The 14657-nt window shown below is 36.9% G+C and overlaps 1 protein-coding gene across 1 annotated transcript in view; it reads left to right on the top strand.

Annotated features, from left to right (window-relative positions):
* TXLNB (taxilin beta) overlaps positions 1-14657 on the top strand; it is a 41220-nt gene that overhangs the window by 18093 nt on the left and 8470 nt on the right. Inside the window, exons 5-8 of the mRNA XM_006197774.4 lie at positions 4344-4538; positions 5825-5944; positions 8227-8301; positions 12411-12503. Of these exons, the coding sequence (XP_006197836.2) occupies positions 4344-4538; positions 5825-5944; positions 8227-8301; positions 12411-12503 (483 nt within the window). The remainder of the gene's footprint in view (positions 1-4343; positions 4539-5824; positions 5945-8226; positions 8302-12410; positions 12504-14657) is intronic.

Below are 14657 nucleotides of genomic sequence, written 5' to 3'. Positions count from 1 at the left end.
GATTATTATATACATTATTAACCTTTCACAGTCTGGAGTTAATACTGTATCACTTCACATAATATGTAGAAACATTACAAATAAATGGGTTCAGTTACTACCCCCATCTTTACATTTACATACACTTATAAAGCCCATGAGACAATGTTATAATTTTTACTTTAAACAATTACACATTTTTTTAAGTTAAAGGCAAAAACTGTCTTCTATTTTTAATCCAGATATTTACCATTTTTCATGCTTTTTATTCCTTCTGAAGCCTTACACTTCTGTCTGGTGTCATTCCCTTCAGCCTGAAGAACCTCCTTTAGCATTTCATACAGCATAGGCTAATTCTCTTATTTCATATATTTAAAAATCTCTTTATTTTGCTTTTATGATTTAAGGCTATGTTCATTGGATATAGAATTCTGGGTTGACAAGATTTTTTTCCTTTTCCTTCTTTCACTCAGCCTTTTATAGATTCTGTATTCTGGCCTCCATAATTTCTGATGAAAATCAATAATAATTTGAATTATTGGTCCCCAGTATGTGATATGTCATTTATCTCTGGCTACTTTCAAGGTTTTTCTATGTATTTTTGGTTTTCAGATCTTCGACTTCTTTATGCCCAGGTGTGATTTTCTTCATATTTATCCTACTTGGGATTTGCTGAGCTCTTATACCTGTAATTATGTCTTTCCACAAATTTGGGGAGGTTTTAGCCATTATTTCTTCAAATAGTTTTTCTGCCCCATTCTCTCTCTCTCCTTCTGAGATTCTAACTCCATTTACATTGGAACAATTGAAATTATTCCACAGGTCCTTGAGTCTCTCTCCATGTTCTTCACCAATACTATTTTCCTTTTATACCCAGATTAGATCATTTGTCTATTTTAGTATTCACTGACTCTTTCCCCTGTTATCTCTATTCTGCTCTAAGTCCATCCAGTGATTTTAAAATTTCATATTTTGTAACTTTTAACTCCAGAATTTCCATTTTGTTCTTCCTTACAGATTATTCTTCTCTCCTGAGAGTTCCTATCTTTTCATTTATTGAGATAATATTTTCCTTTGTATCAATGAGCATAATCATAATGCCTGCTTTAAAATTTCTTGTCAGCTGATTCCACATCTATGTCTTTATGGAATAGGCCTCCTCTAAATATCTTTTCTTTTGAGAATGAGTCACATTTTCTTGGTTCTTCATATGTCAATTTACTATAGATTATACCCTGAATGTTGTGGCTGTTATGCTGTAGAGAATATGGACTCTATAATACTCCTTGAAGAATGTTGATTTTTTTTAAGCAGACAAGTAACTTGGTTAGAGTCAAACTACAAATCTCTCTCTTGTGCAGCAGCTCTACTTTCATTTCCTTTTTTTTTTTTTCCTTTAGCTAGGCTGCTTTGAGTCTGCCTTACACATGTGTGGTTCAAGGTCAGCTAAAGATCTGGACAGAGTTTATTTATAGAATTTAGGGCTCTCTTTCTATAACTCTCTCTTTCCTGGGAATCTCCCCTCACCTTCTAGTAGCTGTAGTTTCTGGCATTCTGTACTCTCATTCTTCAGGCCAGAAAGATGGTAGGTTTTCTATGAAAGTCTTGCCCATTCCATGCAGCCACCAACTGCAGTCCTCCCTCAAGATAAAGCCATATAAACTGGGAGACTTACAATATACCGTTCCCTTTCTACAGGTGTCGACTTCCCTCCAGAATCCACCTGATTTTGTTTACTCTCCAATGTCTTTAAGTAGTTGTTTTGTCCAGAGTTTACAGCTGTCATCTACAGAGGGGTCAGGGTGGTATGAGCTTCCTTGGCCACATTAGTGAAATAACCTAAGTATATCTGAATCAAAATTCCACATGCTAGGAGTTTGGGAAGCTATAGAAAGAGAATGCATATCTAGGCTCTTTCCACCACTATAAATTTTAACTTTCACTATTCCTTATTAAAACTAATTCTTCAATGAGTCAAAAAAGCTGCATGAAAATCTCATAGTTTACAATAATTTAGAAAAAGACCAGTGAAAGTCCGAGATACAGGTTTATTTTGACAACATACTACATATATTTGAAGCAATAAATCTGAGCCTCAAATTATACTGTAAAAGAACTGCTCTGTAAGAAATGGGTGTCTCAGGCAACATGATTTTAGTAAAGAAATAAGTAGGATTTGTTATCAGAATATCACAAAATTTTAATGTGGAAAAGACTATAGGAATCTTCTAGTTCAAACTACTCATATGTCTACAGGTAAAGTAACAATTCATTGATTCATTAAATATATATTTACTGAATACCTATGGATTGTGTGCCAGACACAACATTGGTTCTAAAATGCACAGTGATGCTTGCAAAGTTGTTTTCTTAAGTTATTTCAAATTCTGTCCCTCAATCTTCTTTGCATTATTAATTTTCACTTTGAATTATGTACATGATAAAAAAAGAAAACTTAATCTCAGACATTGTCTAAATGATTGCATTTTCTTGATGAATGGATTCTAAATTTTATAAGATTGCAGTAGGTTTATTTTTCTCTCATTGAAAAACAATGTAATGTAAAATGAAAGATGCCATTTTGTGGGCTAGGATTGGGTGCTATGATGGTCTGACACGTGTTTAATGCCATGCTAACAGCTATACCTTCTTTCTGTAGCCAGTGGCCAGTGAAAAACTCAGACCTTCTGGGTAACATGGGATGATTCTTTCATTTACTCATTCATTCATGGATGGAATAATTATGAACGCAAATGGCATTCAGGTTATGGACTGTACCTCTATGAGTAGGAAGTTGTTGGCTTCTAAACTAATCACTTAATAAGGAAACAATCACTGTCATATGTATATTCAATTGCTCTTAACAGACGGCCATAATTACTCTTAGCAAAATACATGTAGTAAGTGTTAGCATACAAAGTTCAGGGAAATATCTCCAACAGCTAATTTCTTCAGATTAGGAAGTATTGATTTCCTCTACAATATCTGTAAGAAATTCCCACTCAATCAATGTTTATTCCATGAAAAATTATGATTCTGATACCAAGAGTTATATTAGAGCTAGAAAATGTGTTAATATTGTAGAAGAAAGGAGACACCTAATGATAAATTAAAATATTTCCAGAGCATATATTTTCAGCATCAGTTTTTATTTTGATCACATTATTCTACTATCATAATAAGGATTTGCACAATTACTTCTGTTTCTATCAGTACTTCTTTTTAAAAATCCTGTTATATAACTTCATCGTGATAGGCAACTAAATGCAGTATAATTTTACTTGCCAACAATGAAGCAAGCTTTCATAATAACAATTAATCAGAACTGAAAGGAATCCTAAAATGTCTGTATCACTTGTCAGCAGTGTCTCTATCTTTGGTGTCATGTTGCAGGATTAAACCCTTTTATTCTAGAAGAATGAGATGAATAATCACAAAGCAAATAATTCTCAATATAGATATGGGGGAAATTTGGTTACATTGTTAGTAGTTAGCAATGAAGGGGGAGTTTTGATTTAGGAGAAAAGAGAACAGAAATGATATAAAAGTTAATTTCTAATTCTTAAGTGTTAACAAAGCAGAAGAGGGGAAAATTAGATGTTTCACTTTAGAGTTAAAGAAGATTTGAAACTTAATATTGCTTTCAGATTCAAAATTTACATTGAACATTTCAATTACTCTATGTGACATGTGGAATGACTGTCCCTTCAGAAATAAAATATCCAGCATATTTTCTCAGATTGCCTTTGACATTCTTGAATTGCTATAATTCACCTATAGTTATCTTAGTTTCCTTTCCAAGCTTTTTAGTGAAAGCTTTTTTTTTAACTAAGAAAAAGTTTATATTGTGATCACTTATACTTACAAAATTGGGGGAATACAAGAATTTGGGGAACACATGATTAATATGCCGTCTTTTTATAGAGGAACATAAGATCTATTGTTCTTCTTTCTGTGCCAAACCAAGGGAACACATGATCTGTCCCATCAATCAGTAAAACTGAGTGGCCTTTTTCTCAGGCCACAGCCAAGAGAGCAAAACCTTATAACTGCATGTTTGTTAGAAACTGATGTACTGTATTCACTCAGCAGGAGACTCGTCATCTTTAAAACAAGACTATTCATCACCAGCTGTCAAATTCAAGGCCCTTGCTGCACCTGCTCTGAGTGACTGTCTATTCACAACTGAAAGCTTTGCTCAAACATTTATTTTGGGGCTGAGCAATGTTACTTGTAGAGAACAGAGAAAAAATATCCTACTTAACCCTGCACACTAATCTCCTTTCATTGACCAAACCCTGAGTTCTGTAAACCCAGGGTGCTTATAAAATGGCATAATGGAAAAGTTTGCTTTCTATCCACAGGAAGAAACACTTCAGCGGGCACGTGAGGAAGAAGAGAAAAGGAAGGAGATCACGAGTCATTTCCAGAGCACCCTGACAGACATCCAGGCCCAGATTGAGCAGCAGAGTGAGCGCAATATGAAGCTGTGTCAGGAGAACACAGAGCTTGCAGAGAAACTGAAAAGCATCATTGATCAGTATGAGCTCAGAGAGGAGGTGAGAACCACATCAAACAACTGAGAAGCCTTGCATACAGATCCGCATCTGGGCTGTGGCAGTGGGAAACTTGGTTAATAACAAAGTTATGGCCAGCTCTCTCAATTGATTAATATTTAGGATTGGATTTCTTTTACTAGCCAAAATAAAAACAGATGGTATTACAAAATACCTGGCTGAAAGTCATGCAGGATTTCTTCAAAACTGGAATCACTGCAAAGAAAAGACAATAAATAGAAAGCGACGGGCCATGAGCACAGTTATCCCTGAAAACAGTATTTCTCAGCCTTTTTAAACACCCCCTACTGAGCCAAAAAAGATCTCACACATTCCCTCCTAAGAATCACCATGTCATCTAAATTAAAAGTCTTCGTTGTACATATCCCACAAGCCAATAACAGTATTATATACGATCAAGATCAGTCCTGCTCCAGAGGAGAGCAGGCAAAAATAAAAGGGAAGAAGATGAAAAGAAAATGTCCATACTCTTCCCAGAGATCTCAGATGGGAACTGCTGGTAGACTAGGTTTATATTCCTGGGATTGGTTCTAAGTAAGGCCCAAGGATAGAATTCCACATGTCCTCTTGCCAGTGGGACCTCCTAATGACCAAGAAATTCTCCATAATGAGGCAGAGGTGGAAGCTTCTTTTCAAGGTAATCAAAAAGTCAAAAGGTGCAGAGGAGGCACATTTGCACATCAGTTTATCTGTGACCCTCAGTCTTATCTTGCCCACCAGAGCAACAGAGTTGAAGTCAGGGGGTTCCTGCCTCAGTTCTGGACCCAGGGCCACAGGCAATACCTCAGGGCTTCCTCACAACCCTTGAGGCAAGAACGTGGAGGAGGATTCATCATGACAAACTGCATTAATGTTGTGATTAAAAGTGGTTTTATAGTCATTGAAAGAGTCAAACTACCAAGAGATGGTGCAGTGGCCTTTGCAATACACATCACTGTCTGTGCTGTCTAGCATGATAACTAGCATCATATCTGATAGTTACCAACTTCAGAAAAATAACGTTGGGACCTTTTGGAGTTAGCATTGCTGAGCTCTGTGAACTCTGGTACCTCCACCTTTTGCAGCCATTTTCAGGTAGTGAAAAATGCAGGGGACTCCACCAACTTGGGGCTTTTATACGAAACCATAAGTGGTGCCAACTTCTCTCTTTTTTTTAATCTTAAAATCCAGAGAAAATGTGTCTATGTCAACGTAGCTTTTTTATTTTACATTTTTCAGCACCAGTGATAATAAGTCAAGTGTGATGTGTGCACTTTATTTTTCCTCAGCATCTGGACAAAATATTTAAACACAGAGAGCTGCAGCAGAAGCTGGTGGATGCAAAACTTGAGCAGGCACAAGAAATGATGAAGGAAGCAGAGGAGCAACACAAGCGCGAAAAGGAATATGTACTTATCACCTGCATCTGTGTGCTTGTCTGGTCTGAGTCAGAGAACCCCTGAGAAAGCTGTTTCTGGTGATGGTCATAGAGCACTAGACTGATGAGAAAAGAGCTTAAGCTTCCCTGGAGAATGAGACTGGGCAGCCCAGCAGGAGGCACTGTACCTACAGTGTTTTTTACATAAAATAGTCATGCATCCATTCAACAAATCTTTTTCAAGATGCTACACATCATTCCCAGTGCTGGGGTGTAGCAGCAAACAGGAGGGAGCAGGTCACATCCCAGCAGACAGACTATTAACTGGGAAGAGACGGGCAATAAACAAGCAAACAAGGAAGGATAATTTCAGATAATAATAAGTGCTATTAGGGAAATAAGGAGGAACTGAGAAGGGGCAGAAGGAGGGGGCCTACTTTAGCCTGAGTGACTAGGAAGGCCTCCAGGAGGGGGGCATGCTTGAGCTGCACCCTGCCTGCTGAGAGGGGATCAGAGCGGAGGTCTCCAGCAGCAGTGTCTGTATCAGAGACAAAGGTCCTGATGCTGGAACCAGCTTGGCACCCTCCAGAAATAGGAAAAGATTAGGGTAGCAAAAGCACGTTGAACCACTCAGTTGGCCAGAGAGGGCGCTGCAGGTCTTCCACTCCGCAGCTGCCTCAGACCCCTTATACAGTGAGTCAGTTGCACGTCTATCATAATTAATCTTCACTACTCTCTGGGAGGCACAGAGGAACATATATAACCCCTTTTACAGATGGAGAGGTCAAGACTAACTTGGATAAGAAAAAAGATGTCTCCAAGTTCTTAAAAATAATGATTTTTATTGTTTTTGCTCTGATTTTAAAAATGGACTTTTTTTTTCTTACAATGGGGTAAACAAAAAGGAAAAATTTATGTCAATCTATCTTGAAATAAAATAGAAACTTCTTAACTGACAGTCACCTGACTGACTAACCAGCTGTTCCATGGTATTCACCATTCCCTGTAAGCGTACTGACAGATGCCCATAGCATGTTGAATCCTGTGACTAGTTAGCCACTCTGTCTACATGTAGAGAGGTATTCCAATTAAGTAAGTTGTCCAATTAAGTAAGATGTAGGTTACCAAGAATCGAGTCTCTGCTCCTAAACCTTCTCTTTCCAGTTATCCTTGGTTTTGTATGATGTAAACCAACAGAATGATACATAAACTGACAAAATATGTTGTTAAAAGAAAGAGTTGTTTCTATGAAAACCATGCTTAATGCTTTGAAAGACTAAATGTAGGCAAATAGCAAAAAACAATTGTCAGGTTAGGTGTGAGCAGCTATAAAAGACTGGAAAAAAAGCTGTAAAATTCAAGAGAATTATCCAATCAAGCTGCTTTACAAATATCTTAGGTCTTTAGGTTCTAGCACTATCATTTAAAATAGAAAAAAATTATAGCTTTTATATGGAACATTATGGATATGATTTCTGTAAAAACAAAAAAAAAACAACCAAAAAAACCCTCTGAATTCTGATCAGAAGATCCATACCCAAAACAAAGATCATAGCCCTACATCAAAGTTGATGAGTAAATGAACATATATCTTAAGTTAAAATAACGTTTTACCTAAGTGTGTGTCATTTTTATGCCTAAAACAACTTTTACAATTTAACCCATCAGTTCCAGTTCTGATCGTGTTTGCTGTAAAGGCCTTGGTTGTATTTGAAGGGCTGCCTTAGGGAAAGGGGATGAGACTTCCTTTGTAAACCTTATACAGGATTTGCAATAATAGGTCAGATTTCTAACCCAGTGATTCTCAGATTTTAATCCATTCGCTATAAGTACAGATTCTAATCACACCCTATGCTTCCTAACATATTCTCTGAGAGGGATCTGCATTTTAACATGCCCCCGAGGAGATTCTGATGCAGGGTATGATGGAGAACAATGGTCTGATATTAAGGAACAGTTGCTCAGAACAATGTCCCAGGTAAGGATGTTCTGGAAGGGTTCAAGCAGAGGCTGAATGATGGTTGGCAGGATTGCTACAGAAGGTTCCAGAATTTGGTGGGAGGTTGAATTTTGTGCAATTCATACTTGGAGTTGGAGATTTTTCTCTCCCTTTTTCCCATTAGAGTCACTAATTTTTAGTCAAGAATTCAACTTTTTAGACTAGTCGTTTTCTCAACTTCCTTAGATTCTTTACAAAGTCCCCCCCCAAAAAAAATTACTTAAGAGGATTAATTAGCAAGTTATTCAGTTTACACACCAATTACAACAAAATGGTAATGTGACAGTTTTCCCATGCATTCTCTCTTCTCACAGTTGCTGAACCAGGCAGCAGAGTGGAAACTTCAGGCCAAAGTGTTGAAGGAACAGGAGACAGTCCTGCAGGCTCAGGTGAAGTCGGGGGACAACAATGCATGGGGTGTGCCCTTCTTGCTGTGCACAAGGCCTTCCATGTGGCAGGGGAAGTGGGGACAGGAGTTGGAAATGAAGAATAACTTCCTATTTATTATTTTTAAGTTAAAATAAAAGCACAATGTTATATCTAAGAAAAACAAACGCTCTGTGCCAACAACCTCTAGTCAAAAGGTTGACGTACAAATGAAGGTCAATCAGAATAAGCTGGTGGCCAGGTCCTCACCTATCTGTTCATATGTCCTCTCTCTCCCCACACCCATTAACCTATTAAGGAAAGGATCAAATTTGTCAACTGTTCAGATGCACCATCTATAATTGTCAATACTGAAAATGTCCCTGCTTGTTTGATATTACTTATGATAAAAGGAAATTAGAGAAATAGAGTCAGTACCCAAGTTTTTGTGCTGTCAGAGGTTGGCCTTGTCAGTGGCAAATGGTTAGAAATTCCAGACAAATCAGAAATCATTTTGATTTGGTTTCATGATGTCATGTGTGTGTTAGACGATGGGAATTCGTATTCCAGGCTCAAAAATAAAGCTTCATGCAACAGCTGGGCCCGGAGGAAAGCTAAGCCCATCCACTCTTCCGGGGCCCTTGGGGTTCTACTCTCCTGGCAAACGTTCCCTGGTAGGTTCCAGGAGACCTATCCTGCCATGGCCGGGCCACAGAGGGACTTTGGCTCCCCTACTGGGAGAAACGCTCAGGTGCTGAAGGATCTATAAAGTCACAAAGAGCAGTCACAGAAGGTGAGAAAATTACAAGCCTTCCAAACTGGGCAGCATTAATTTAAGATTTGAGTAATTCACTTGTAAATGTTTATGTGCTGACTTCTGAATACTTGTTCACTGTGAAAAAAAATGTTCATTGTATAAATGAACAAGTTCAATGAATGCTTGTTCATTTTTTAAATAGAAAAAATAAGAAACTTAGCATCACAAATTATACCACTGCATAGACAAAAACATACGTATTATTTCATTATCTAACCTTCCTAAAGCACACTTTTCCAATGTGTACACCAAACACACTGATGAACTAGCATAATATATCAAAATAGTTTTAAAATACTAATTACATAGGAATTGGAACCATATTTTTTTCACTATTAATAGAATCAAAGGACTCAGAGTTAAAAGACTAAACTCCAGAGTTACAAACTCCAGGTGGTCCTGTAGGCGGTCACAGAACTCATTGCAGCACGGTGTGGAGTGGGTGGCCGGCAGAGGCAGCTCTCTAACCAGAAGCAGGCACAGGGGAAGGAGGTGTGACCACGTACTGTCTCAGGGGGAGTCCATAGAATCCAGTCAGAGCTTCTGGCTCTATCTCTGCCTGATTCACAGCACAGAGCCTTCAGGGGCACAACAGACAGTACTTGAATAGACATTGTTCACATCATCTGTTATAAGCAATCTCTACTCGTCTATGCTAAATGAAGGTAATGAACTTGAGAAGAGTAGATTAATATCATTAGACTCTGGGCTAGAGGGTGATTCCTTCAGCTGGTATGAGAATCTAGGCCTTCAATGCTGTGAAATAAAAACATAAAAGTGTGATCCAATTTCCCACCTATACCCCCTCAAATTTGAAAACATATCAACCAGGGGTTCTAGACTTGCCAGTGATCCTCGTTTATCCCCGAATACTGGGCTTGAGTCCAGAGATCAGTGTCACAGCTCTGAGACTCTGCTGAGAAGCTGTCTGATTCTATGCAACTCACCTAAACTTCCCTGGACCTAAATTCCCTAGTCTGTAAAATAAGGATGCTGTAGTGGATCAACGATCCCAAGCTGGAGTTGTCCGACCTCTGGAAGGCCCATTACTTTTCAGTATTTCCAAAACATAAACAGCACATAAGGCAGCAATTGCTACCGAAAATATAGTTGTTTTTGACATTTTATCAGCTTTTATTCAGCAGCAAAAATGGCACTTATTCATATGTTTGATTAAGTCTGTAAAAGGAAAATGAGTTAATGACCATGTAACATACATGTATTTTGTTTTCAAGTTGTGAATGCAAAGCACTTAGTTCAGTGCCTGGCTCATAGTAATTATAATTAATTCAGCAAATACATCTACTATGTGCTAGGCATGGTTCTAGGTGTTGGAGATACAGTAACCAATAAGAGAGTCAAAAATCCTGCCTAATTAAACTCATAATCTAATTATGACAATAAAATTAATTAAAATGTTAATAATTAATTAGTGGATGAGCTAATAATAGCATTATTTCATAGGTAAGGATCCACATAGTGATAAATGAGATAAAAGGAGACTTTAGTTGCAAAAAAGTTTAAGAACCACTAGAAAAGATGATCTTCAGACCATGTTCAGCTCTAGCTCATGAATGTAGAGAATTTTCAGACCTGAAGAAGCATGGCCCTGAGCTGAGTTACCCCTGCTCCTCCCCCCACCCCATCACCTTGCTTTCCCTGGCGTGGAGCTCTCTCTGCAAGGACCCTCCCTTGTCTATCTCTTTTGTCTTCAAAGCCATTTTCAAAACTTCAACAATTACTTAATCACTAAGAAGAATAGCGAGGTCCCAAATCCCTACATGTAGTAATGTTTTAAGAAGCTTTTCTTGAAAGGTATCAGCATTATATTTTAAAAACTTTTAAACCTTAAAAAACAAAGTCTATCACAGATGATTTTGCAAAGCACTTGAAGACTTCCTTTGGCTTGACAACTATAAAGAGGTACGATGGTGGGAGGGGGAGGCCTTAGTCCCCATTTCTATGGTCTGAGCAAAGGAAACATTAAGGACAGACTGTGTCTTTCAAGAAGATGGAAGTCACTTTTCAGTCATAGGACAACCGCTTGCCAATCTGAGGCATAATTCTCATTGAGGGAAGAGATGCCTGGCTTTCAGTTATACAAACCTAGGCAATAGAGTAAATGTCAGAGACGATCAATGGAATACAATTGTCACTACAAATCGATGTTCATTAGATTGATAAGGATGGAGATGGTAGTAGATGTGGAAAGTCAGCAATACCAACACAACCCAGCAATGCAGACACAAAATACTACCCAAGAGGAAAGATCAGTGAGTCAATCGTTAAAGATGGGTAATCACAGTCTTTAATCCCAGAAAACCTCACCTTATGTACATAAGACGAGAAGAGATTCCTCTGCAACTACTGTTATAATTGGACTAGTTCCGGAACCAAATCTCACTAGTTAGCTAAGACAATTCCTGGACACATTTCTGTTTCCTATATGCTATGAATGTTTGTAATTAAAATCTGCGCTCAGTTAAAAGAACATGTGTGGTGCTCAGCCCATTTAGAAGTGAAAAGTTGGGGCAACTATTGTTGTTACTAACCCTAAAATAGTTTGTTTCTATTTCTGCCTCTGGCAGGAGTACTGAGGATGACCTCTGGATGTCCCTTCCATGCTTCTCTGAAACACCAAAGTGAGAGAGGGAATATGACACATCAAACCCGCACCATGTCAGCACAACATGGCTCATAAGATCACCTGCCATGCTCACCTCCTTCTCAGATCAGTACTTAATTGACTTGGTATTTTGTATTCACTGTCTCATAATCAAGTTGTCTTTGGCATTATCTTCCTATCAGGAGTGTAGGTCCCTCAAAAACAGAAGCTACAGCATAAACGCTTTTGTACATAGAGTCAGTGCATATGTTCAGTGCTTAATAAATGTTTGTTGGTAAAAGTTATGGTATAATGAAATGGTGATAATATATTTTATTATTTCATTTTTCTTTAAAGAAGTGCTTCAAAGGGGGAGGGTATAGTTCAAGTGGTAGAGCACATACTTAGCATGCCTGAGGTCCTGGGTTCAATTCCCAGTACTTCCTCTAAAAATAAATAAATAAATAAACCTAATTACCTCCCCCACTCAACAAAAAATAAAATTAAATTAAAAAAAAGTGCTTCAATCATACTCACTGACCTATGCTGATCTCATAGTGAATAAAACAAGTGAACATATTACTAATGTTGTATTGAGAATGCCCTTAAATCATTTTTCTTCTCAAATAATAAACAATGACATGTTGTTTTGTTCTGGAAGCATTTCAAAAGCAGCCCTAAAATAGATTTACTCTTTCCCCTGTTTACAGCTTACTCTGTACGCTGGAAGGTTTGAAGAGTTTCAGAGCACACTGACAAAAAGCAATGAGGTGTTTGCCACTTTCAAACAGGAAATGGATAAAGTGAGTATTGCTTATCATCCTCAAAAGATTGACATTTTCTCTTTTGACAGGCAATTCTCCTTTGGATTTATTTTTCTCTTGCTAAGATATTTCAGTGCATTTCAAGAAGTAATGAAATGTTTATACATGCAAATGAGATTTGGGCTATATTTTTTTTATTGATAAGTATCTGGTGAATTAATCTTAGGAAGAGTCCAAAACCACTAGGATACATTTTCACTCTGAGGAAGAATATTTTCTTTTTGTAGTCCATGGAGAAGTTAGAAAAAAAAGGATAAGAGCTAGTAATTTAACATTATGTTCTTCATACTGAAATTAAAAAGTACCTAATCTTCTAAGGATTAAAAAAAAACAAGTTTCATCCAAGTATGTAAGAGTAAAATGTTAGAGTAGAAAACACCATTTCATAGGATCCGTCTTAGAAGAGAGGATATGTAATATAACATAACTGACAGAGCCTTGAATGAGAGCCTTTTACAAATGTAAGTTGCTATTATATTATTATTGGACATAATGTTTAAAGTTTGTTCAATTTTGTATTTTCCCAAAACAAAATCAGCCATCACAACTATGTTTCTGAATAAGGATTGGCATTAACCCTATTTAAGTGTAGAAAAGCATCCTTTTAAAAAATTTTCATAAAGTGATACGACCAAATTCACAATTCATGAGCAAACTTAATAGGCCAACATTTATCAAAGTTATAGCTTTCCCATTCCAGAATGTATCCATCCATTAGAAAAAAAAAATTTTTTTAACTACAGAGTTTTAATTTAGAACAAATATTAGAGTAGAAAATGTTTTTATTTACTTCAAAACTACATAATTCTAAAATTGGAATAAATATTAGAGCAGGAGAGTTTTTATCAAAGTATAGCTGATTTAAAATGTTGTATTAGTTTCTAATGTACAGCAAAGTGATTCAGTTATACATATATATGCATATTCTTTTTCATTATGGTTTATTGTAGGACATTGAATATAGTTCCTTGTGCTATAGAGTAGGATCGTGTTGTTTGTCTATTTTTTATATAATCATTTATATCTGCTAATCCCAAACTCTAATTTATCCCTCCCCCATCCCCTTTCCCCTTTGGTAACCATAAGTTTGTTTTCTATGTCTGTGAGTCTCTTTCTGTTTTGTGAGTAAGTTCATTTGTATCATATTTTAGATTCCATGTATCAGTGATATCATATGGTATTTGTCTTTCTCTTTATGACTTACTTCACTTAGTATGATAATCTCTAGGTCCATCCATGTTGCTGCAAATGGCATTAGTTCCTTCTTTTATGGCTAAGTAATATTCCATTATATATATGTGTGTGATATACATAAATATACATACATACACCAAAACTTTTTTATTCAGTCATCTATCAATGTCACATTTAGGTTGCTACCATGTCTTGGCTACTGTAAATAATGCTGCTATGAACATTGGGGTGCATGAATCTTTTCAAATTAGAGTTTTCTCTAGATAATGTCCAGGAGTGGGATTGCTGGATCATATGGTAACTCTATTTTTCATTTTTTAAGGAACTTCCATACTGTTTTTCATAGTGGCTGCACCAATTTACATTCCCCCCCAAGAGTGTAAGAGGATTCCCATTTCTCCACAATCTCTCTATCATTTGTTACTGGTAGACTTTTTAATGATGGCCATTCTGACTGGTGTGAGGTGGTACCTATTGTAGTTTTGATTTGCATTTCTCTGATAACTGGTGATGTTAATCTTTTTATGTGCCTATTGGCCATCTGTTATGTCTTCTTTAGAGAAATATCTATTTAGGTCTTCTGCCCATTTTTTCATTGGGTTGTTTGCTTTTTCTGTTATTGAGTTGTATGAGATGTTTGTATGTTTTGGAAATTAAGCCCTGTCAGTCATGTCCTTTGCAAATATTTTCTCCTAGTCTGCAGGTTGTCTTTTCATTTTGTTTATGGTTTCCTTTCCATGAATAAGCTTAAAAGTTTGATTAGGTTTCATTTATTTACTTTTGCTTTTATTTCTATTGCCTTGGTAGATTGCCCTAGGAAAACATTGCTAAGATTTATGTCAAAGAATGTTTTGCCTATGTTTTCTTCTAGGTTTATAGTCTCTTGTCATGTTTAAGTCTTTAAGCCATTTTGAGTTTATTTTTGTGTATGGTGTGAGA

This window comes from Vicugna pacos, chromosome 8 (assembly GCF_048564905.1).
Source record: "Vicugna pacos chromosome 8, VicPac4, whole genome shotgun sequence".
Classification (NCBI taxonomy): domain Eukaryota; kingdom Metazoa; phylum Chordata; class Mammalia; order Artiodactyla; family Camelidae; genus Vicugna; species Vicugna pacos.
Note: the sequence above shows the minus strand (reverse complement) of the source record. Positions and strands in the feature narration are given on the sequence as shown.